This window comes from Bicyclus anynana, chromosome 7, assembly GCF_947172395.1.
Source record: "Bicyclus anynana chromosome 7, ilBicAnyn1.1, whole genome shotgun sequence".
NCBI classification, from domain to species: domain Eukaryota; kingdom Metazoa; phylum Arthropoda; class Insecta; order Lepidoptera; family Nymphalidae; genus Bicyclus; species Bicyclus anynana.
In genome coordinates this window covers 8,097,331-8,123,425 of record NC_069089.1, presented here as the reverse complement: position 1 = coordinate 8,123,425, position 26,095 = coordinate 8,097,331, and the positions used below count along the sequence as shown (strand labels likewise).

The following is a 26,095-nucleotide window of genomic DNA, read 5'->3' as shown; positions in this document are numbered from 1 at the left end:
GATGGACTTCCAAGCACATCAGTCTTATTTAAAATTGGTCTCAAAATTATAGGAAAATAAGACATTGGGAAAGGTTAGGCTTGCCAAAGCTAAGTGATGAATTTATGCTTTACAAAGCAACCATGGGCTGAGCTCACAGTTATTTTGTAAACATTGTTGTTTGCTGGCTGGGCTGGTGAAAACTAACCAGGGTCAAGTCCTAAGCCTGTGTAGATATTATTAAATGACTGCTGGGTAATGAAGATTCTTTTTATAGGTTCCAATTCATGCTTAGAAAAGAGTTGTGAAGTCTTAATTGAAATTTTTTATATGATTTTGTAAGTAAAAAAAGAATATTTACTTATTATGAAGAGGTAAAGTTTGTGAGGTTGTAGGTGTAATTTTTGGATCTATTGAATCAATTGCAAATTGCAATCAATATTACAAGTATATGTGTGTCATAGGCTATATTGTATCCCCATATCCACATGGGAACTGAAACGGAAAGCATGCAGGTGAAGCCGTAAGACTTTTCTAGTGACTAATATTCCTGGTCTTTTCTAATTAATCAAGAAGGCTGTGTATTTCAAATTAAACAAAAAACTTCGTGAATGAATTGATATCATTGATTCCTATAAAATTCAACTAAGTAGTTCAATACTCCAGATTCTCTGTAGTAAATAAAAATATATGTATTAATGAAATAGTATATAATAAGTAGGTTATAATATAAATACCTATCAGTCTGTTGTTTAATGTGAACATAGCTTACTATACCCATTGTTATAGCACAAGAGAGCCCTAAAACTAACTTCGAAGTAGTTGACGACATTTTTGATATTTTGACGCTAAGATATAATTTTATTTACTTAAATTTCGTTTAACATTTCATTAAAATCATTGAAACAATTATTCTATTTCCCTATTCCTTTATTAGTTCACTTATTTTTCAAAAAAATAGAAAAGTCTTTCATTATTTCAACACAACACAAAATACACATCTGTCACTGTCAGTGTCACTGTGATGTCAAGTTTGAAGTTCCGACACTACGTTCAGAAATCAGTACTATTAGTTTTAAATAGACTAGCTGACACTTTTTTATTAAAAACAGTCACGTTCTAATAAATCGTAAAAAGGTACACAAAAGACACAAGTGTTTTGTTGTATTATACCTAATATAATGTGTATTTAATAGGTTGATGAATAAATAATGCATGGCTGATTTAAATAACTTTATTTTCGAAACATTTCTTCACCTTGTGGATATGTTACAAGTACGTATTCTGTATATAAAATATGTATATTTTGTAAATACCTCTGCAACCGAACGTAAAAAAAATATGTATAGGAAGCAAGGAAGTACTTCAATATACCTATACAAATGTAATTAAATATATAGTATGTACAAAAAGTATTAAAAATTCGTTGCAGTAACATAATTGCTTCTGCTGTAGGTACACAGGTATTATAAAATATGCTCATAACATACAATATAACAATTAGGGTTGTCAAGCGTCATATTAGGCTTAAATCTCACTATAACGCCTCGGACACGTAACGGAATTGCCTCGCCTCCGGACTACATTATATAAATTCCTATTAGTCCCATGCCGGGTATGTTAGGGTAACATTGGATAGGTATAGGATAACTTGACCTGACTTTTTAACTCGATTCAAAAAACTACTCAAAAATACCCACCAGCTCTTGAACATATGAAATGACGTAAGCGAGCGGACGGTTCGATGGCGAGGTGATACGGTAAGGCGGTACGTGTCCGAGGCGATAGATGAATTTTGAGCTTAAAAAGTGGAATATAATAATTATGCTTTTTAAGACATTATCTAGCAATGTTAAAACCATACTCGATGTTCACTGTTTACCAACAGACAAATTAAAAATCAAGGTAAAAACGCATGTCATTTTATAATTTATTTATTTTAAATTATGTACCTATGTAGGTAGGTATGGGTTTTTTAAAAAATATAATTGAAAATATATTAACTATACATATTTATCTAAATTGATATAAACCAATTAATCGAATTTATTTTTTTTAAATTTAAGAACAAGTTAGTTATAATTATAGGTGTGAAATGACTAGCGATTTGTACCCTCATTTTTAATTTGTTTGTTGGTTGGTAATTGGTGCACATCGAGTATGGCTTAGCTTGACCCGTCCGGATTTGATTTGTTTATTTGTCATAATGAAATGTGTTAAAACTAAGACAAATAATAATAATTGATAAATAGTGTCCGGGTCATTCTATTTAAATATCAGGCTAGTGAGGCCTAGCAGCCCTAGGTACAGAAAGTACAGGCACAAGTCAACAACTAGGTACCTTTCGTGATTTATTGTAAATACCCTATAACTTAAAAAAAACGAATTTACATAAATTATATACAAATAATTTAGGGTAATCTATACTAAGGTATCTATACATTAACAAAGTTTGTAGTCAAACAACTAATCGAGTCTCTAAATCATATACGAGTAGTATATAACAATAATGGAACCTACTCAGGTTATTAAAATATTAGCATACCTAATACTCCAGATTTAAAATATGACGTATTGAGCAATTTTAATGAACATATAAATTTTGAAGTTATGAGTTACGAGATATAGATATTATTTATTTATGTTACAATACACTTTAAGCTTTAATATTGGTAAATAATGGTTATGGAGGATATTAAGTAGATATTTATCTATATTGTATGGTTAAATATTATACTACGATATGTTATAAATTTTAACATTTATCAAAATCATTTTTTCATTTTAAAATAGTTTGTATTTTCATGAATAACAATAAATATAATTAATCAACACTGATTAGCGTTCTTGAAATACCTATTTCAATGATCATCTATATTTACACGATCATTTTACCATTTTATAAAAAAAATTGTCTCGTTAAGTCCACTCTGTACCTAATCTATTATTTGTCAATCATTTCATTCTTCCCGTTAGTTCATATCATACAGATCATGCACACTATGTTCGCAATATTTGCTAACATACTGACAAAAGTTTTCTTATTTTACGAAGAAACATTTTGTGTTTCCTTGTACTGCTTTGTTGAGAGGGTAGTCTGCAAATATTTCTTCTTACAACAAAAGATGGCCCAGACTAAGCAGTAATACGTAAGATTATTTATTAGCATTTTAATGACAATCGCCCTTTGCATTTGTCCTAGACAACGCCTGTTTTTTGACTTTTACATTCACAGTTGGTATTAGTCGTCCGGGCCGTTCATTCAAATGCTTCTTCTAAGTCTTACAAACAGGGTTTGATTCAATTACCTAGTTCTAATTTTATGGCACCGCTACCTGCCGCAGTTTTCATAGAAACTCGCCGAGCCGCGATTGGGGATCTCAGCATATTCCCTCTTCGGTGTACATAATTTGCTGCTGAAGTCAACATTTCGCTTTCTGTACAGAAAAACGTATATTATACATACATGTTTATGCCGAGGATTCGAGTAAAGCTATACATTACAACATTTTTTTGCAATTGTGTCGTAGCATGAAGTACAAGTATATACCCAAAAATAATCATTCATGCCTAGAATTTCCTAAATGTTCGTTCCCGTTGGTGTCGGGCAAGACTGTGTTAGGAGATAGAAATGACAATAGTCTAATGACGGGGCCGCGTATCGAATCACGACCTCCCAATGTTGAGTCTGGTTTTTGATTCATCCGTCGGCCCCTATCATAATCAATATCATCTATAAATGATCTTAAAAAAAATATTTTTTTTTAGAGTATAGGCCAAACACCCTGCAATTCAGCAGCGTGTTTGGTCTATACTCCTTACTTATCCCCTTTCCTTTAAGAAGGAAGGCGTAACCGTTAAAATACGCTGATATTGATGATTAGGTTACAAATCTCAGAGGCCAAATGACAAATATTGATCCATTACATTAGGTACAGCTCGGCATTAAGCGCAGGCAGCTTACGGCTGTGATATTTGGATTAATGAAGGATTATGTTCAGCAGTTAACACCATTGACAGATTATGACTATGATGATGGAATCGGCTCCTGAATTAAATAATAAACGTTACCCTCTACTCGGCAGCTCCATTTGATCAACGAGCACCGACTTCACATAAAGGCGGTCGTTACACCATAAAATGCAAAGGGATCGTGGCTCCAGTACATTCATATCGTACTCCCACGATAGCTCTACCTGCAAAGACAGTAGAAATAGATCATATTACTTAAAGCTTACTCTAATTTTGCATTGTTTTTATAATTATATGGTAAGTAGGTATCTATTTGTCGCTATCTGAGTTTGTAGCTTTGACTATAGTCGAAGGTTTGTAGTGAGCTCTTCTGGGAGCAAGGCGTTGTGGAACCCTGGTAACTTTAATTTTAAGTGTTATTATTATTGTTACCTGACATTTCGAAAGTGCTTGTAAACTAAGCTCAAATGAAATAAATGAACTTTGACTTTATCGTTATTTTTTACTTAACTAGGGCGAATCCAAAAGATATGGTTATGATTTTAGCAGACATTGTTGAACGTACTTCTCTAAGTTTGTATTTTAGTAGATATAGCAAGCAATGATACTTTATACTATAGTATAAAGTTATCATTGATAGTAGGTAGTCGTATATTGTCCGAAACATTGAATCCATTATGTCGATCAATTCGTTATTAAGGTTTTTGATATAACATTTTATGGTTGTATTAGGATATAATATAAAATCTCCATCATTTTTTTAACTATACACCGGGTAGACAATTTTTTTTCCACTTACTTTTCTAACTTTACCGCCTAAATCCATAGGATGTGTCACAACTATTGTATATGAAGTCCCGTGCTCTAATCTGCAACAAATCGCCAACAATATTTTATAGATATCTACATTAGATACTTTACATAAACTACAAATCTATTTTGTAATTAATACATACTTAACATAATTATTTGGAGTGAGATCCATTCCTCTGATAACTCCTCGATCCGATAGCAAAGTGACTTTTAGGAAACCCTGATAACAATGATATTAGTTAATTCTTAGCTGAGACTGTATAATAGATTCTCAACAAATATTTCATACCTGCACCCAAGACTCGGCGCCCTTTGGATTTGCCAAGTGAACGACAATTTTGTAATGGCGTTCTGAAAATTATTAATTCATTAGATGAGGGATTATATTGTAAAAGAAATTGTAAAGACTTTAACTATTGTAAATTATATAAATGTACGATTTTTTCATGTATAACTAACTGTATTGGCTTTATTGCTGGCTTTTTTTTTTTTTTCAAGTTAGCCCTTGACTACAATCCCGCCTGATGGTAAGGCCTAAAAGCCTTCAACCACTTCAACAAACATTTTCTTGCAAATATTTTTTTCAGCTTTACCAATTTACTAGCAGACGCCCCGTCGGTTTCACCTGCGTAGTTCCCGTTCCCTTGCGAGTATGGTGATAATGTATGCTGAAAGAATTTTTCAAATCGGTACCGTAGTTTCAGAGCATTTTTATTGCAAACAAACAATCAAATATTTCCTCTTTATAATATAACCTACCTACAGAATAAGGCTAGAAAGGAGCATACCAATGTTGCTAAAATAAACATAACCTTATAGTAAACAGACAAATGCAGTTTTGCCTTTACTTACGGCAGAATGGAAGTTCCTTTCCCGTATTAAGGAAATACTTAGCACCGATCGTGTCTTGTTCTTCAGAAGGGTAAACCTCATTCTCCGACTGATTGTTCTTGTTTGTTATTAATCCAGGCGAACTATCCGCGTGGAATCTATAAAACATACATACATATTCATGGTGATTACAAAGATGCATTGATGTCAGTTATTCTCGCTAAAATTCAAAATCTATATTTCTTTTTTCTACTTAATATAATTCATATATAATGAATTATATTTATTTGGGGGTACAAAATATATGTGTGGAAAAGAAATGTAAGTAAATTTATTTTTGAGTTACATATCCTTACTAGTAATTAGTAAAAAGAAATATAGATTTTGAATTTTAGCGAGAATAACTGACATCAATGCATCTTTGTACATATCGACGACGACGACGTAGAATTTTAGTTCTAACATATTGTAGCAATCAAGTGTTTGAGTTTCAGTATATACTGGAATGTTCTTTTTTACGAAAATTAGTAAACCGAAAATAGGGACGTAACTTACCCCATTATGGCGCACCCATGGCCGCAGTGGAAACATTTTCCTGATACGAAATGTTGGTACGACGGACATTGGTGGCCTGAAATGTATAAAGATTAGATAAACTTCAGCAGTAAGAAAAGAACATGCTGCCATTACGATATATGTTTATCTCCTTACCTATATAAGGACATTTTCCGTTGATAGACTCTGTAAACAGTTTGATAGCTCTGACGTGATTGCACGCTACGAGAACTCTGGAAGCTTCTTCTAGGCCTTGTTTGACCAACGTCAGAGGGATTAGTGGACCTTCTGTCAAGTCGCAGCCCGGTTGCTCTTTGCCATTGTTCGGGTAAAAGTCCAAGTGACCCACGGGTTGTGACATCCCGTATCCTGCCATAAATACAAAATCTGTCGCACGCGTGGAATAAACACGTCGGTAAATTAGTATAACAGCAATAAATGGATACAATAAGTAAATATTTTAAATATATACAGTAATGTATGACACAGCGGCATCAGCGTTTTTATTTACATATAATACATACATAGAAATTATTAGTATATTAATAAAGTACAGCAATAAGCCAAACAATTTTCAAAACATATTTTGAAGGTATTGTTAATGTGTGATCTAAATATGAGTCGATTAAAAAGCATAGAGAACATAGAAGAGTTTACGGATTTTATTCCTGGCGTTTACCTAAAAGGAAAATGCTTTTCCCGTCGGTATGTATGACATCAACCAGCTGGGCGTCTGAAGGATCTAACCTCACATGGGTGGGCATTCCTTGGAAGTATGGTTCAGCGGGGTCGAGCCCGGTAATTCTGCCCAAATCCTAAAATGATAACAGCTAAATCAAAGACAATATGAAGATTGAAAATTAGAAATAAATATCTTTAATCAGATCAAAGTAATGTTCAGTTTTCTTACAACTAACCTTTATTCGTTCACCGGCGTAGCCTGCAGTGTGAGCGCCTAGGGAATGACCAATGATATGAACGTCGAGTGGGTTCAACCCATGATCTTTCTGAAATAAATCGTAAAGTTAAATTAAAAAATAAACAGTTACTCAAATATAGTACAGGCTACAGAGGCTGGGGTATGTACGATGGAGGATGCCTACGCCGGAAAAACAACAGTTTGAAGGGGCTGTAAGCATTAAGTTCAATCCAAGCCATAAAATCTTTGCGAAATGGCTTTACTTGGTAAATTAAATATAAATATATCTATACTATAATTTTGTACTATTGCTGATAAAATTGAGCTGGTCTAGATCACTCAAATACTCTGATAATAAAAAATAATTGTGGAATGTAGGTAAATAGAGATCACTATAACAGTAATTGCACATATTATGTGTGTGTTCATACCTGTAGTGTATTTATAAAGTGCGCCACTTCTAGTCCCACTAGCCTTGTATTGGCGGTGGCCTGTGTGTAAAGAGGCAAGCTTCCGCCGGCCCAGTCTACGACGACCACATTGAAGTCGCCAGCTTTCACCAGCTCATCTTTCATTTCACTAACCTGTAGAATTCAAAAAATAAAAGTATGTTATTAATTTAATAACTTAAAAAAGCTCCTTTTTCACTGGCTTATGACTCCATGTACACCTGAGCTTACGGTTTTTATAATTTTAAGAAGTCAATAACTAAAAAATAAAAATACCCGACTGCCTAGCGTATTTTGTTTTGTATAGCGATTAATAAATAACGTTTTTATAATTGTAGGTTTTTTAATTTGGCCATAATATACCATTTTGAAATCCTCATAATGAGCCCTTGAATTTGATACCCATATCACGATCACGAAAATATTTTTTTTCACCTTTTTTTTCGCCCACGGTTTTTAACTTCACCAATCTAAGAACACTTGGGTTATTAAGACGAATCTAACGATATATTAATTACGTAAATTCGTTCAGCGGTTTGGACGATATGAGGTAATAAAGAATATTACATACATACTAACGTATATAATTATATAGGTACATACATACAAGATACGCGCGAAAATCATAACCCTTCTTACAGTCGGGTAAAAATGTTAGATTAATGTAACAAATTAACAATAGCTAACTTATATATATTTTAGTTATGTTATATTGTATTTATATTTTAGTTATGCATGCAAAAAAATAAAAGACGGAAGTGTTGTATACATAGAATAAAAAATATGACGAAATACTAATATTTTTCATTATGTATGCAGTGTAATTGGCCAATAAAAAAACGTACAAATAAATGCCACGAAAATAATAAAAAAAATAACAGCTCAATTATGTTTTGCGACACGCAAGCTTATCTTTCATAGCGGTTTAGGTGTTATGCAAAATACAACCTTTGGATTTAGAGAAAGATTTCCATGTAAGCGTGTATAAACGGTAAATGTTACACATAAAATATTTACCCAATTAGACAGCGGTGTGTCGATGAATCCGTGAATAATTAATTTCGTCAGTCTAGTAGGACTGAAGTTCGATTTTGCGATGGTTTTGTTGACGTTAACGTTCAATATTTGCCCATCAGTTGGGTTCTTCTTGGAGTATAAGATGAATCTGTAAAAAAGAAAATATTTTTTTTATTTACTTACTAGCGGACGTCCGCGACTACGTCCGCGACTACGTCCGCATGTTTTATACAAATCCCACAGAAACAATGGAGTTTTGGGAATAAAAAAGTACTCAATACGGAAATCAATAATCTCCTCTATCCCCCAGTGAAAGTCCCATTTAAATCAGTTTTTGGCCGTTCCAGAGATTAGTCTAGATAAATAGGCAGATCGATATCAAGCCATAGTCGGCTTACAGCTGAGCTCGAGTCTCCTTTCAGAATGCGAGGAGTAAGGTCAATAGTCCACCAAGCTGGCCCAATGCGGAGAAAAAGTTTTTAGTAAAATATTATGAGGAGGTATGATATAATTATTAATAATGTTTGGATGTAATGAATGAATTTATTTGTTAAAAGATCTCATTCTTATTTTATCATGGCGATGCAATTTACTTAGATACCGGTATCATTATTAACAATCCATATTCAGCTCACTGTTGAGCACGAGTCTCCTCTCAACATGGTTAGGCTAATAGTCCACTATGCGGGCCCAATGTGGATTGGCAGACTTCACACACGCAGAGAAATAAGAAAATTCTCTGGTATGCAGGTTTCCTCACGTTGTTTTCCTTCATCGTTTGAGACACGTGATATTTAATTTTTTAAAATGAAAAATTAGAGATGCACGCTCCGGACCCGATTTGAACCTGAGGCAGAGGTCATATTCATTGGGCTATCACGGCTCTCGACTTCAATTTTATTTATAAGTATGTATATGTATTGATAGCTAGCCTGCCTACTCGCCAACCCGCCCTGGAGCAGTGTGGTGGGTCTAAGTTCCATATCCCTCTCTTGAAAGGTGGGAAGTTTTGCGATGTAGTGGACCTTCTTTACAAGTTAGCCATTGACTACAATCTCACCTGATGGTAAGTGATGTTGCAATCTAAGATGGAAGCGGGCTAACTTATTTAGGAGGAGGATGAAAATCCACACCCCTTTCGGGTTCTACACGACATCGTACCGGAACGCTAAATCGTTTGGCGGTACGTCTTTGTCGGTAGGGTGGTAAGTAGCCACGGCCGAAGCCTCCCAGTGATAAATGATTGATAGTTACCTGGTGTTGATGACGACTCTGGGTAAAGGGAACACATTGAACGGCCGGTGAATGAGATGGTACCAACTTCTTGTTATATTCAAACAGCCCAGCTCGTCGTAGCACCTTGTTTCATTTTCAACTGAAATAGAAACATATACTCTGATAAAATTCATCTATGGGTAGTGGTAGACTCGTATAAAATGTAATATAAACAATATTAATTTCGTATAGTACATGGCATTAGTTTAGTACATTCGTATAGTTTCGTATAGTTTCGTATAGTACATCGGTCCGAAGTAAATCATAAAATTAAGGATTTCATAGAAAACTTAATTTAAAAATTATGTATTAGGACCTTGAATAAGTTCTTGATTAATTACGCTATTAATATTATTAAAAAAATATATAATGGTAAAAAATAATAAAATGTATAAATTATTATTTTCCATTCTCCAGATCCGTAGAACATTTTTTACAACTGATTACTATCAAGTTAATTTTTCATGAGTAGCTTCATCTCGATGAGACGATCAACCTGCCTGGAAGAGATCGCTTTTTAGCGATAAGGCCGCCTATTGTGCATTTTCTTTTTGTCCATTATTTTTCTGTATTGTATGTTTCTTTGCGGTGTACAATAAAGTATATTTTCATTTAATTTAATTTAATTTCATTTCAACTTTTTTAATTGCGAAAATTTTTGATTCTGGTAGCTAACTGACCAGGAAATGAAAAGTTCTGAGCGTCGGGACGAGATAATGTAACACGCAATTTGTAGCACATTGTGGCTGTTAAGTTGTATAACTATTAATTAAGCAACAGTAAAAAAAACATCTGGTTAGTAACAACTTTTGATAAACTACCCTCCTCCCAACTTGTATCAGTAACGAGGTTATTACAAGTTGTTACTAACCTAGCCTACTAGCTGTTTTTTTTTCTACGGATCGGACGCCCTTCAGCTTTTTTTCTATGGATACCTGAGTATAAATCAGATATGCCATAATAAATTTTTACCTACTTTTTAGAAAGTCTGTTAAGAAATTTTGTGCGAAACTAAGACTCTATATAATATTTCTTCTTTGTAGATTTATATAATGATCATTCCAAATGTAATATTAACTTTAGTGAGTGAGGTTAATTTTGTCAAGCAAAAATAAATCTTGATTAAATCAACGAGACTTTGCCCTCTCATGCAGAATCTTGATGAAAATGTAGTCACATTTTAATGTAAAGATTGTTAAAATTCCATGTCAATTTAAGTCAAATAAGGTGTGTCTCATTATACTTAATTGTGGACATTGCTACTTACATGGTAACCAGGGTATGTTGACCTCGATACGGTCAGAGCGTGCCCAATTAAACGGGTCTAGAATTCCTGCGAAAGCTGGCTGCAGGCCCAGTAAGATACACCAGGGCATTACCCGGAGATGTCTATTCGTCAGGTGAAGCCGTAGCATAATATTTCCACCGTACCTGTAAAAGATCAAGGGATAGACATTATATATTTTAAAAATCGAATAATTGATACATTAATGGTGAAACATGTTTAAAAAGGTTTTATTTCATGTACTTAAAACAAATCAGCCATTCATTGTTAGCTCTAAAAAAAATTAGATTCATTTTCCAATCTAGCACAGAATCTAAATAGGCTACATTAAGAGGAATTTATTGTTTAAAAAGAAGACCGGCGAATTTCTTACATTTGAAAAATACATCTAAAATCATGCAGCTTAGATTAAAAAATGTGATGTGATCCCAAAAGGGCCTCCGCTTAACTAAAGAATTAAAAAAAAATCTTTGGTATGCAGGTTTCCTCACGATGTTTTTCCTTCGCCGTTTGAGACACGTGATATTTAATTTCTTAAAATGCACACAACTGAAAAGTTGGAAGTGCATGCCCCGGACAGAATTCAAACCCACACCCTCTGGAATCGAAGACAGATTATCCATTGGGCTATCACGGTTTTTCCTATTGAACAACCACACATTTCACATTTATTATTTACAAATATCAAACCGAATTTAGTTTCATATCGACTCACGATAACCAGGTATAAAGTACCTTGGTAATAATATCAACAAAATTGTTGTTCTTTCTTAAAACTAAGTTTTGGAGAAAGCAAATCAAAAAAGTTACTCAAACTTTGAGTATTAACGAGAACAACGAGCAAAAATTCATTTTTATATATAGGTATAAGAAGATGAGTTGCAATTAATTTCCTGAAATTTTCGCGATAATGCCACGTAATCGGCATTGCTCGCGGAACATATTGCATGTTGAGTTCCTTATGCAACATTTAAGGAGAAACTGCGAAAATATATCGAAACTGATTATCTGAGAAGGCTTTACGATTTCCGTGTGATAACAAATGATAAGAGAAAACGTAAATGGGCATTCTAAAAAATTACTGAATAAAATTCTGATTGAATGCATAATATGTACTTGTACATACAACACTATAATATAGACACAGGGAAATAAATAATTAAAATGAAATTGCCCTTGATTGTGAAAGAGCTTAAAATCGTCTACTAAACTAAAACAATGAATATTTTAACTTATTAACTGAAAATAATACTTATTAAATATTTATCAACAATTACCTAATTAATAAACAATTTATGAATTCTTCACATTTATAATTTCTAATGAAAACATTGTTGCGCCTTAACTATGACTGACACTGCATTTATGATGTGATATTAGAGGCGTTAAGTTTATTTGCTCATACATAAGATTAGTAAAACGAAGACTTTCTATATGTTACGGTTGACGTTACTTATAACGATTAGGTTATAACAATATATAAAATAACATAATTAAAAATTATCACCTTGATAGCTTTGGATAGACGTATTTTCAAGTAAGTTCGTGCTTTCCGAGGAATGCATTTTTAGAGGCTGGTAGTCGAAAAAACCTTTGTGATAGGCAATTATACTCTGAATCTTAGGACAGAAGAAGCAATTAGGTACACCTAACATTATCATCATTATCTAATAAAAATGATTTACAAGTATTCTTATTATAAAGCTGAAGAGTTTTATTAATAAACTACTGGTTCGAATTTTATAATTTTTTTGTGTTAGATAGTCCAATTTATCGAAAAAGGCTACAGTAAAAAATATCGGAAATCGGAATAAATGGTTCCTTTAAGAGCTTTCGTTGAATGCGGTGACAACAGTTGTGGGAAAATAATGTATGTTGGAATTGTTTCCCTTTAAAGTTCTAAAAAGGTTTTCACATTGACAAAGTCGCGGACGTCTGCCTAAAAGAGATAAAATTAATAAGGTGAAGCCAATTAATTATATCAATATCGAAAGCGATGATGGAGTGAAGGCTAAGCCAGATATAAGAACTTTCACTTTTACTATCAAATTCAAGCTAGTTATGTCAAGATAACCTGGACAGGAGATTGTAATTTGTAACCATTATATTGGAAGAGGTACAAATCACCTTGAGACACTAAAAAAAATTAACATCACTGGCTTACAAAGTGCAGATGTTGTAACTACGAGTATATTATGATGTAATGGAACAATATAAGTAGATAATTGGAAAATTATAGCTCTTATATTATTGTCTACACTATTAACTTTTACGATTTAAGTAAACCTAAGCTATAGAGCATCGAGCACATAGCTCGCTTGGAAGGCAAAACATTACCTTCTACTGCAATGTTAATTTTTGTTGAAAGTTGCGCTGTTTGGATTTTAAAATTTAAATTATAGAGTTTAGCCTAAAATGTTAAAGTGTTAATCTAAACTAATATCATAAAGAGGTAAAGTGTGAGATTTTAAAGGATAATCTCTGTATCTACTGAACCAATTTTGGAAATTCTTTCACCAATAGAATGCTACACCAAGTGTCCTTGGGGATAAAACGCATATGTTTTGAAACCGCATGGTGTCTCCTAGTTATTAAAATAAAATCAATTATCAAGCATTAATTACAAAAAGCCGGTCCTAAATCGTTATACGACTAGTAATGATGACGTCAATTTCGACCCTTCATACAGGAAATTAATACTATATTATATTAATACTATTATAATTACTGTTTTATGATAGTGTTACCAGTGCATTGTCATTACAACGTCACCAAACACCTCTTTGACAGTTGTTTATATGTTCCTTTATAATTTTCATATTATTTTAAAGTTTCACTGAGAGATTTTAAGTTTAAACTGATATGCGTTGCTGGTCACCACCTTACCACCAAGCGTTATATTCAATGATATTTTATAATATAGATAGGTTACCTGTCTACAAAACCTCAAAAGTTGATCCGAATTAAGCTACACCACTGAGCGCACACGTATACTACTTTGTTTTTATTATCATTATTATATGTATATATAGTTTTTACACTTCCTGAACACACAATATTATTTGTTAAATATATATTATTTGTTTTAGTAACGTTCGTTGTTTAGTATGTGACTAAATGAAATCAAGACAATTATGCACATTTGTCCGCCTCAGTTTTGATGCGCTAGGGTCGTCGTCATCAACCCACTGCTGAGCTCGAGTCTCCTCTCAGAATGAGAGGTATATCTCTAGTATAAAATATCGTTGGTTGATATTACGGTACGTGACCAAACAACTCATGTCTACAAGTCACTAAGGTTCAGTATAATTCGTGCAAGTTTTCAAGTTATAGTCAGCTTAATTGTTGTTGTATGTTGCAAGTAATTGTTCGAACGGCCTTTACATAATCGGTAATGGCTTTGCGAGTTTCTTTGAAAGTATGACATAACAGGCATAATTGTTGCGATTTTGGGTCTTTAAACCTATGATTGATTGAATCGACCTCGTTGGGTCTGTCCGTTTGTTGTTAAACATCCACGAGTTTTCGAATTTAACCCAAGATTAGGACAATAATTGAAACATTTTCGATAAAATATGATATTTAACTATGTCGGAATAATAATTATGTTTAATTAATTCTGTATTGATATTGTTATTTTTCTATTTGTTAAGATATATGCATACTAGAGGATGCCTTGAATCTATTCGCCTGAAATTATGGTTTTCATAAATCCCACGGGAGCCGTACATTTTACGAGATTAAAAGTAGCCTATGTGTTACTCCAGAAAAAAATCTTTTTTTTATTCTAAATTTCAGCCTAATCGGTTTAGTAACATCGGTGTATTGCGTACTAATTGTGCGATTCACAAAGAAGTCAAACTGTTCATTGGTTCAGTATTAAATCCGGTTATGAAATATAAACTTGCGTAGTTAGATTTTTTTTTATCTTTCACTGTCTCGAGGTCACTTACGATAGTTGTTTGCAGTTTTATGTTTATTGGAATGTAATAGCCAATGTAATAATTTTAACGGGCAAAAAGGTTTAGATTATATTAACACGATATATACTCGCATATCTGTTTAATCAGAAATTAGGTTGTGACACCAACTTTAAGATAATTTGGTCAGAGATTCGATCTCAAACAAGCATCTCTTTACTTTGCTAAATTCATCTCACCTCTATATACCTGATGAATTTGATCAGCATAGATCAAGTGCGAAGTAAAATTGAACCCTAGAGTTATGCTATAGTTGTCTATGCTCGTTGATACTTTTGCGTTTTCGGTTTTCATACGTTTAGGGTACCTACTAGAATTTCGAATTATCCTCCGGAATCTTATAACATACCTATGTTATAAGAATAAGGAATCTAAAACAAACAATAATGAACAGGCATCTTCTAGACAATGGTGTCCCATCTTAAACCATAATTAGAACCAATAAAAACAAAATGAAATAAAAAAAATGTAAATATTAGTTCATAAGATTTAAACGAAGACACAATTAATTAATTGTTCGTTAAATCCAGTTGGATTTTAGTATTCGTACTCGTTTGTATAAATTATGCATACTTACGTTAAATTGGACCGTATATTTTATATTTGCATAAACGAATAATTGTTTTTATATTTCAATACATGCAGTACAACGCACTCCGACACTATATTCGTATAAAAATATAAAACGTGATTTTATTAAATCAACTGGTTCGATTCCGGATGATATAAAAAAATCTGTTAAAAATCTCATTATCATTAAAAAGTATTAAAATCAATGAATTGATATAGTTTTTTAGTGTTTTATTTTTCCACATTTTCAAGCGTGAGCTTAATTAGAACTTCGATTGGTACTTGTATTTTTTCAGTGAAATAACATGGTACCATGGAGCTGTTTTGGCGATGAAGTCGAAAAGTGAAAGGAATTACTAGACTTAACAAGAAAAGCCAATCAAGTCGGGTTTGAGCTCATTTATCTTTGCAAACAGTCTAGTGCAACATATTAGATGATGTTGATGATGAGTTAGATGGTGGGTCTATTTTAAGACACGAAAGTGTCTTCACCGCAAGCATCAGGTCTTTTGATGAAAAAGATTACACCTGCTTACCATATGTTTAGTATTATTTGGACGCAATTCGGATTGGTTCTTCACATTTATAAACACTTACTACTGTTTGCGTCGCTTTCAAACCGAACGCATACAAGGGGATAGGTTGGCGTGATAAAGACCTAATTATACCTCCGATTTTACACGAAAATACCCTTATGTTTTATTAACAGACGATGGGTATGTTCATTGTAAGTCATTCAGTGACTAAAAGTCAAAATCTAAAAATTTTGGATCAGGTCTCTATAATTCTAAAGGTGCGAAATTCTCCCTGTGAGAGTTACAGAGTAGATAGTAATACGCGGTAGTTAGAGTACACAAACTTATTGTTGTCTATAAATACTGTAGAATGTAGAAATAGCAAGCAAGCTGCGTGATGTCAATGTATCGAGGAACTGACGTGCACAGAATTGCATATTGAGAACGTGTAATAAACATAATACAGGCATGTACACTTGTGATCTATTGACCAGGAACAGGATTTGTTTTCAAAGAATATTTAATTCTTACAAAGTATAATTATGTTTTGTTTTATATATCTGATGTAGGATTAAATGATTATTTATAAGTATTAAGAAGATAATAGTTCAGTACAGTACAGTTCTATATGTCCACTTGTCCAGTATTTATTAAAAAAAATCAATTTAAAATACATTTATTTCAAGTAGACTTAGTTTACAAACACTAAGTTTGCTTGTTTATAAGGACTTTAGGTTTGGTTCGGAAGGTTCTGCTGCAATAAACTGAAAATTTATTCTTTAAATAAAAAAAAAAACATTTTAATTAAAAAAAATATGACATTTATCACACTAATATTATAAAGGCGAAAGTTTGCGTGTAAGTGTGTATGTATATTTGTTCCTCCTTTGCGCTTCGACTATTGAAACGATTTGGCTGAAATTTTAAATGAAAATAGATTTTACTCCGGATTAACACATAGGATATACTTTTTACCCCGGAAAAATCCATTGTTACTGCAGGACTTGTGAAAATCTGAATTCCACGCGGACAAAGTCGCGGGCGTCCAATAGTAAATACTTAAATTTTATAATGAAAATGATCATCATCATCATCATCATCATCATAGTTAAATATTTAAGCATAAGAAAAATATTTGAATCGAAGGCCTTGGCAATTAAAGTTATCGTACATGTTGCGAGTGAAAGACTTAAACGCGCTCAAAGCTCGTCACGTAAGGTTTTTAGCCGTTTATATTTTTGTGTAAATGTTACTTACACAATGACATTAATTTATTCATTATAATAAGTTAAGTTCATTATATTATGTTAAGTTAGAAATAGCTGGACTGAAATACTTGAAAGAAAGAAATTGTTTTAATGCTCAGGAGTCGAACTCAGGACCGCACAATCCACACAGGCTAAATACTGATTTAATCAAGTGTTTAAATAATAATAATTAGTAGGCGATTATTATGTTATGTAATAAAATGTTAATTTAGAATGATACCTTAGCATTTGTTTAACTCAGATATTTTCCTAAACTCTCAACTTTTAAATGATAACTCCTATATTACGTCGATGGCATAATTTTTAGGCGTTTGACCTCTGTGAGAAATTGATGGTACAAGTTTGTAAATGATTATTTTCTCGTTTGCTAACATTCATAAGACCTTGACTTGAATTTATCATTATTATATAAGAGATTTACGACATACATAATGCTTTACTTTATTAGATTTCCTATATCTTAGTATTTTTTCTTAACTACTGCATATATTGTTAAAATTAGTCAAGTATGTGCATTGTTAATGATACTCATTCTAGTCAAGAAAAGAAAGCTTAATTGGTCAAATGACAAAATGTTTTAAATCATCAAAAAAATGTATTAAATGTTTATTGTGTTTTGAGCAATAGGGTAACTCATTATGATTATTACTTAGATATTTACTCATATTTCACATAATTTTATAAGAAATGAGTTTATTTAAAAATCATGTATCTATGGCACAATATGAATACGTTTAGAAGATGTTATGTTGACCAGCTGTTAATATGGCCCTCTAACTAATACAAGGTCATAGTTATAGATATTACTAGAATATTCTACGTTCAACAAAATTTTACCTAATAGCATTTGTGTGTTTGCACTAAAAATTTAATACAGTGATTGAGCGATACCAGTTTCCATAATATTCAGTTTGTGATAAAAATTTTATTCATTTTAAAATATTTTAATATTAAAAAAAAGAATCAAACATTTTTTTCGGAATATTATTTTTAAAAGTGTTAGGACAATAAATGTAAGTATTTGTTTAGAGATGTCGTTGGCAAATTAAGCAAATTTATTCTACGGTTTTTACATAGCAATAGGTAAGGGTACAGCACTTCCACACTAATTATTACACATTAGTGAATATACAAGGACGTTTGCTATTCTATTAGTTGAATATGGCTAAATGATTTCTATATTTTGCAAATAGGCCAACGATTAAAATTATATTTAAAAAGTGTCTAAGATTAGGTACCTGCATGATGAATAAATATGATAATATATTATAGGATCGTTTACTTTAGTTTACTTTCCACGTTTACTTTAGTGTCACGTTTTTTGTGCGCTGATTCCGATGATTTCGATTAAACGTAGTTCCACTTATCCGCATCGTACGTATCGGACGAATCGCATCAAACGGATTTTTAATTTTACGGTACGTAAAATCCATTCGATGCGAAACAGTGGATGCATTTGTATGACTTCCCATACAATTAATAGTTTAGTATGTATTTGAAAGAAGCATATTTTTTTTCTGTCAAAAAACTCTCAGTACTCGTTCAATATTAAGATTCTTAAGTCTTTCCTCTCAAGAGATCGCGTTAGTGATTGCCTTTGTATTATGTACGTTTAGATTTAGTTTTTTATATTAATTAAATGGTTTTTTGTTATGCAATAAATTAAAAACGGCTTGACAGGATTAAATGTATTTTTACTTATTACTTAAAGTAAAAAAATACTATCGTATAGAAATTATAGGTGGTACAAAGCATCAGATAGTAAAATATAATACATGTCAGTAGAGTTAATGTCCTTCAAGTCTCTTATAAGAGACAAGTGTACTCGTCTACTCGACTGACCTCATTAAGAGTTTATAAAGCGAAAGTGGATAAACAAGTCTGAGAAAGGCTTATAGCTCTTTCATAAAGCGTAGAACCTGGCTAGTTTGTTTTGTGTAAGTTTCTTTACCCTTTTTATGGCTACATATATAAATGCCGTTATCTCCCTATATTAAAACCCAATACAAGGCCTCATAAGAGGGGATATGAAGCTTAGACCTACCAATTTGGGCTGCCTGAATTAGAATATTAATGTTTTTAGGCTTTTTATTGTATAACGTTCACCATCGAATGTAATTGAAAATGGTCAGGATTAACATGTTCGTAACATTAAATGTTCATATGGAGTTTAGACCCACCACGCCGCTCCAAAGCGATTTTGAGGGCTTAAGTTGATAAGTACCTGATGTTTTACTTTTTAACGATCATTAAAAGACGTCGACAACGAACGGGACCGACGGTTTTACGTGCTCTCCGAAGCACGGGGATGTCACATCAACTTCCCAACCCCGGTCTTAGAATATTTACTGAAAAATTCTTGAAATAAACAATAGCTCAATATTTCATTGACCTAATACTTCGTGATCCGAAGCAACATAGCCAAAGTGTCGGAACTACTGCCATCATTAACTTGCACCTGTATAAAAATCACATAATGAATTTTAAGCATTGTATAAACCTTATTCTACTAGGAATCTCGCTTCGACTTCGAATAATACATACACTACGTACTTCTTACTACGTAGTCATTATAAGTTGACTTAAGAAGCTTAAAACTGCACATATACGCAATTTTTGTCACACTCGATTTAACGTATGCAGATAAAATCATAATGGTGACCCGGTCGCGGTTAACTAGAGGAAGTAACAGATTTAGGGAGTGAGTTCCGGTACAATTATCTCTTACATCTGACGTTAATCGCAAGTAGAAACATTACTGTGCTCCATTTGTCATCCTTAATGGCTTGCACAGTTCAGATAGCGATCGATCTGTGTAAATTCTAAGTAAAGTAGTTATTTAAAGTCACGTTACTTATGCTCACGCTAACACGACATAATTCATTCATAATTAATTTTAACGGCCCACGGTCTCCCTCTTTATAGGAGCGTGGATATAGAGCTAAGACCCACCACGCTGCTACGATGTTGGTGGGATTAGGGTGATAATGTTAAATTAACGGCCCCTCAGATAATGATAATGACCGGGACCGACGGCTTAAGATGCTCTCCAAGGCACCGACAATCCTTTTTTGAAGTCAAAGTCCTAACAATTAAAATACATACAAGCTATTTTATTATTGACTTTTAATAACTAGCGGATGCCCGCAACTTCGTCCGCCCTTAGACCTCCGTAATCTGGCCTCTCACAAAATCTGTTCTTAGCGAATGTTTGCTAAATATAAACTACCCCCCTGCCAAATTTCATCTTTATGCGTCAAACAGCATTCGAGATTTCGTGACGTGAGTGACCTTTTGCTTTTTATACATATATTAAGATTACACAAATGATATCAACATATAAAAAATACATAATTTTACTAATTAGATACCTTTAAATCTAAATCTTAGATAAGCATCAAAAAAGCTCTATTGTATTTTTTAAATAGAGTTTTCAATACTATCATTACTTCAGCAGTTTGAAAAATATTAAAGATTACTAATAAATATTTGAATATTAAAGCCATTTTACTAAAAATTATCATATTTTAGTTGTTATGGTTTAATCAAAAGTTGCATGAAAGAATATAATGCGTACTTAAATAAAATTGCTTTAGATTAATTTTATTATATAAATACGTAGTTACATAGGTACTAGCCAAAATAGCGAAAAAACTTGTCTAAGTTTTGATACTACGAAATTGTGTATTTAGTTTAAAAAATATTTTATCAGTACAAAACATTTATTGTTTTTGTACGCAAAGATAAGAACAATAATTTTTTGTCTTTTCTACCTTCTAAGAATGATTATCGTAAAAAAATGTTAAATTATAACCAGATATTTTATTTACTTACATTAATTACTTGGAATGATGTAATAACTGTAAGAAAAAAGTGGGCGTCAATATAATAGGTAATATTTTCTCTTTAGAAGTCTGATAAAACTTGTTACATTAGGTACCGACTTTCTTTTTTACTGTATATAATATTATTAATTTCATTAAATAATTTTAAGCCACTAAGTTATTTAATTAATTATGTAACTATGTAAAACCGGATGAGATATCTAGACATTTTATAATTATAGTTGTTAACTATTGAATTTATGATGAATTGATACCGTTCATTTCAGGTTATGTAACTGCTAAAATATATTTTTTATATTGAAAGAGAACGTATCCGAAGTCCAATGTTCAACTTTCAAGAGTGTTGAAAAAGGTATCCTCTTTACAGTAATTGCAATCATTTAAATATTACTTTTAGTACTCTATAAAAACTTAAATTGGAAACCTGAAATGTAGTCATAGCGAATTGCGGCGTTTTTGTATTGAATTTATTGAATTTTTCGACGATGTTTTTAATTTAAATAATTGTATTTATGCTGCTTTACCTGCGTAGATCTCGTAGTAGAAATATGGGGATAAAATACAGCCTATAGCACCCGGGGATAGTGTAGCTTCCCAACAGTGAAATAATTTTTCAAATCGGGTTAGTAGGTTTGGAGCCTATTCAATGCAAACAAACAAACGAACAATCACATTTCCCTTTTTATAATATTCGTATGGATAACTTATGCCTTTACCCTTACAGGGTCCATATTTCAACAAAAGATGCAAACTTTTATTACTAACAACATTTGAAAAGTATACGTTCAAACGGTTTGACATGGTAGAGTAAGAAAAATCAAAATTTTCCAAATAATAGTAATAGGTTGAAGAGCCGTGATAGCCCAGTGGATATGACCTTTGCCTCCGATTCCGGAGGGTGTGGGTTCGAATCCGGTCCGGGGCATGCACCTCCAACTTTTCAGTTGTGTGCATTTAAAAAAAAATAAATATCACGTGTCTCAAACGGTGAAGGAAAACATCGTGAGGAAACCTGTACACCAGAGAATTTCTTAATTCTCTGCGTGTGTGAAGTCTGCCAATCCACATTTGGGCCAGCGTGGTGGACTATTGGCCTAACCCCTCTCATTCTGAGAGGAGACTCGAGCTCAGCAGTGAGCCGTATATGGGTTGATATATGGGTTGATATCGAGTAATAGGTTAAGTAAAGCGATGACAACAATCAGCAAACAGGGTGCGGCTGGATGCTGACAGCTTGGAGCCGTGGTTTTTTTAAAGTTCTTACAAAAGGCCTATGACCAGCCGTGGACTTCCATCGACTGAAAATGATGATGATGATTATTATGGTGCAGGATGATGAGTATAGTGATGATTAAGAAGGAAGGAAAATCATCGATGTTCACAACGTAAATTTATCGATAATTATTATTTCATTATGGTAAACATACGCACATGCAGGTATGTTAATGAAACGAAATCGAGTGCGCGGATAATTCTGAAGAAACTACTTTGGAATGTTGTTTTTACGACACAGAGCATAAGCTTCGCTTTTCAAACTTTATTCCCCGGTATTCATAAACATGGATTGAGACCTCGATTTACTTCAAAGTAAAGTAAATTTAATCACTACTGTTTAAAGTTCATTTTACTTTGCGTTTAAATCCTAATCTATGTTTAAAAATAAGGTTGTTTACTTACATTTTCATAACTTAGGTCGAATATAGTAAGATTATTATCTAAATTATTTATCTGTCTGTCTGTCTGTTTGCGATAAATTCTGCTGAACGGATTTTCATACGGTTATAGATTCAGTGGTGTATGAGGATGGTTTTTGTATATAATCTGTTAATATTTTGTGTAAGTAGTTTGGTAGTTTTCATCGAAAATACTGCCTAATTATTATAGAAAAACACTCGTAGTGGAATTGTGAAACTATGTCTAACCATTACAGCTCGCTGTTCGGATCTACAAATTACAAACCATTACATACCTACACAATATAACCAGAAAGCTCTTTAAATATCATTTCCTCATAGTTATTTTTGTGTTCAACATGCATTTTAACTCAAGTAAAAGAGCGGTTTTCTCGCTTATGTTAAACCTTTTAACGGTGAATTTTAACTGTAGATATTATGCTGTATTATTGTGTATGGGGTAAACGCACTTGTCACTTTCTCTATGTAGTAAACTGTCTCTTTTATACGCCCGGTGCTGAAAGCTCGGGAGTCTGTAGGTGGAATTCAATAACTTTGTAAGGCAAGATATAAATGATCGGCAAAAACTTAATGGTAGTCAACATTATATTCTTTACAAGTTAGCCCTTGACTACAATCTCACCTGATGGTAAGTGATTATGCAATCTAAGATGGAAGCGTTAGAAACTTGTTAGGAGTAGGACGAAAATCCACCACTTTTGGTTTCTACACGACACCGGATCGCTAAATCGCTTGGCGGTACGTTTTTGCCGGTAGGGTAGTAATTAGACACGGCCGAAGCCTCCCACCATCCACTACTGGGCTAGGTCGGCGCCAGGCCCATATAAGAGATGCGATATGGTGCTTAGATTCACCATGCTGCTCCTTAGGATAATGAGTTAGTTTTTGTAACGTACTCTATGAGATATTAGTGATAATGATGAGAATGGCATAACGTTCTCTCCAAGACAAGAAAAAAACTCGAAAGTTGGTGGTATAACGGGGCTACAAAAACACCAATTTTCCAACTCCAGGCTAAAATTTTTTACTGTGAATCTCAATATTTTACAGCACAGGACTCGAACCTAAAATCTCGTTATCTAAAGCCATACATGCTAATCACTGGTCCAACGAGGACTGGTGATTGGTTAAACTTACTGTAAATAACTCATATAGTACATCGATTGAATGTGTAATGTAAACTGATCGACAAGGTCGAATATATTTTTAAGGTTGTAATATGCATAACGACATTTTAGACACATAGGTATTATGTTCAAATAGTCAAATGAATAAAAAACGCCGGTTCATGATGGCTTAATAATGGACAAACATGTTTAGTAGGTATAGTATGTAATCATTCTCGCGATGTTCTAAACGGCTGTAACGCTAACCACACACGATCAATGTTACCGTCAAGTGAACAGGGATACTAAGGGATGTGTGAGTGGGGTGAAAAATATCGTAAACAATGTAAGAGTAAAAATATCATGAGTCTCAAACAGTGAAGGAAAATCAACAAGGGGAAACCTGTATACCTACCTACCTGAGAATTTTCTTAATTTTCTACGTGTGTAAAGTCTGCTAGTCCGCATTGGCTAGCGTGGTGGTCTAAAAGGCGCCGGAAATGTAAAGTAATATTTTACATTCAACCATAACACTATTCTCTGAACAGATCTATTAACTAAGAACGCGGTACATTGTTCGTGTAGAAAGGAGAAGTCGATCGTTAACTGATCCGTTACCCATAGAGGTGAAGTGTTAGATTTCAGGGTAAAACTACTTGTTCTTTAGTCCATTCACTAGAAATACAATATCGAGAAGGAGGTCAACGGCAGAGAAAGCTCAGTTTGTAAAAATGTAAATATACAACAACAATATGAAACGAATTTCGTTTTCATTCCATTATTTCAATTGTAATGCCATTTAGAGAAAGAGACCCAGTTTTAAAAAGTGGTAGCTATTTAAAAAGTACAATATTTAAATTTGTACTTACCGGTAATTGCAGGTGTTATGGCGTCATAAGTATATATTAAAAAAGACGTTATTCTTACAATTGAAATTGAAATCTAGAAAATTTAAAATAAGATCAATTTTCACCAATTTTATCAGTGTTGTTGAGATTATAGTTTGTAAAGTAGCTTTTTTCTAATCAATTGTTTTTAACCCTCACCGCTTTCGGTTTAAGTTAGCTAATTTAACTATCACCATTTATAATCATTAGCTTATAATGATTATGATATGAAGATAACACATGTTTTATGAGATTCAACAGAAAACATTTTCAAAATTAAATAATTTATAAAAACCTGTATTAAAGATAGGTTTTGTAAATTACATCAATCTTTCTGCTCCTTTAAAAAACTTTTTATTAAGATTTATGCACACAATAAAACCATTGTTTGCCTCTATAGGTAAGTTAAAATTTACTCTGTATGCTATTTTGGTGATGATGAAAATATTGGGGTTTAAAGAGTCGGTCTCACTACACAATATTCGATACGTCAATGTAAACATTGCATTGACCTCGACTCCTACTGACACAGTTACATAATCTTTAACAGAGACAGATGTTTATGACAAATCTGCCCCTGTAGCCAAGTTGGATATTGATTCTCTTTCTACGATCGTTAACGCTTCGAAAATTTGAAAAATGTATGGGAATGACATTTGCTATCGACTGGTCTAGTGATCAAGATCTGACCCATACATTTTGCTAGTTTTCAAAGCGTTTGCGCTCGTAGAAAGAGAATCGACGTGCAACTTGACTAATAAAGTTGAACTGCTCTTGTGCCTCAGGGGTTAGCCACTGCAGCTTTGGACCATGAGGACCTAGGATTCTTGAGTCGGCAATTTTTCTGAGAAATTCTCAATAGTAGCTTACTAGGAGTTAGGAAGTCTATGGTGCTACATTCCTGTACCTCGGAGAGCACAATGCCTTTGACCCCGATCATTATTAGATAGAACAACATTAGATAGTGATAGTTACAAAGTCTAACATATTACCCAAAGCTAGCTAGCCATTATCTAGACCAGCGACCAAGCTCCCTTTCCTTTAAGGCCCTGTAGTATGTCGTTAAAATAGGCTGATGAAGATGATGATGGATGATGATGATGATACTAAAGGTTGAAAATTTATACTTTACTAC

At 33.0% G+C, this 26,095-nt stretch overlaps 1 protein-coding gene across 2 annotated transcripts in view; it reads right to left on the bottom strand.

Moving 5' to 3' along the window:
• Positions 1-26,095, bottom strand: part of LOC112044629 (pancreatic triacylglycerol lipase) — a 44,677-nt gene that overhangs the window by 797 nt on the left and 17,785 nt on the right. Inside the window, exons 2-16 of one of the 2 annotated variants that reach the window (XM_024080566.2) lie at positions 11,078-11,241; positions 9,790-9,910; positions 8,536-8,683; positions 7,501-7,653; positions 7,068-7,157; positions 6,830-6,965; positions 6,307-6,537; positions 6,151-6,226; positions 5,617-5,753; positions 5,054-5,115; positions 4,908-4,984; positions 4,751-4,820; positions 4,051-4,175; positions 717-3,416; positions 341-474 (exon numbers count right to left, since the gene is read on the bottom strand). In XM_024080566.2, the coding sequence (XP_023936334.2) occupies positions 3,311-3,416; positions 4,051-4,175; positions 4,751-4,820; positions 4,908-4,984; positions 5,054-5,115; positions 5,617-5,753; positions 6,151-6,226; positions 6,307-6,537; positions 6,830-6,965; positions 7,068-7,157; positions 7,501-7,653; positions 8,536-8,683; positions 9,790-9,910; positions 11,078-11,225 (1,680 nt within the window). In that variant the 5' untranslated portion in view covers positions 11,226-11,241 and the 3' untranslated portion in view covers positions 341-474; positions 717-3,310. The remainder of the gene's footprint in view (positions 1-340; positions 475-716; positions 3,417-4,050; positions 4,176-4,750; positions 4,821-4,907; positions 4,985-5,053; positions 5,116-5,616; positions 5,754-6,150; positions 6,227-6,306; positions 6,538-6,829; positions 6,966-7,067; positions 7,158-7,500; positions 7,654-8,535; positions 8,684-9,789; positions 9,911-11,077; positions 11,242-26,095) is intronic. The other variant, XM_024080648.2, reaches the window with a different exon arrangement.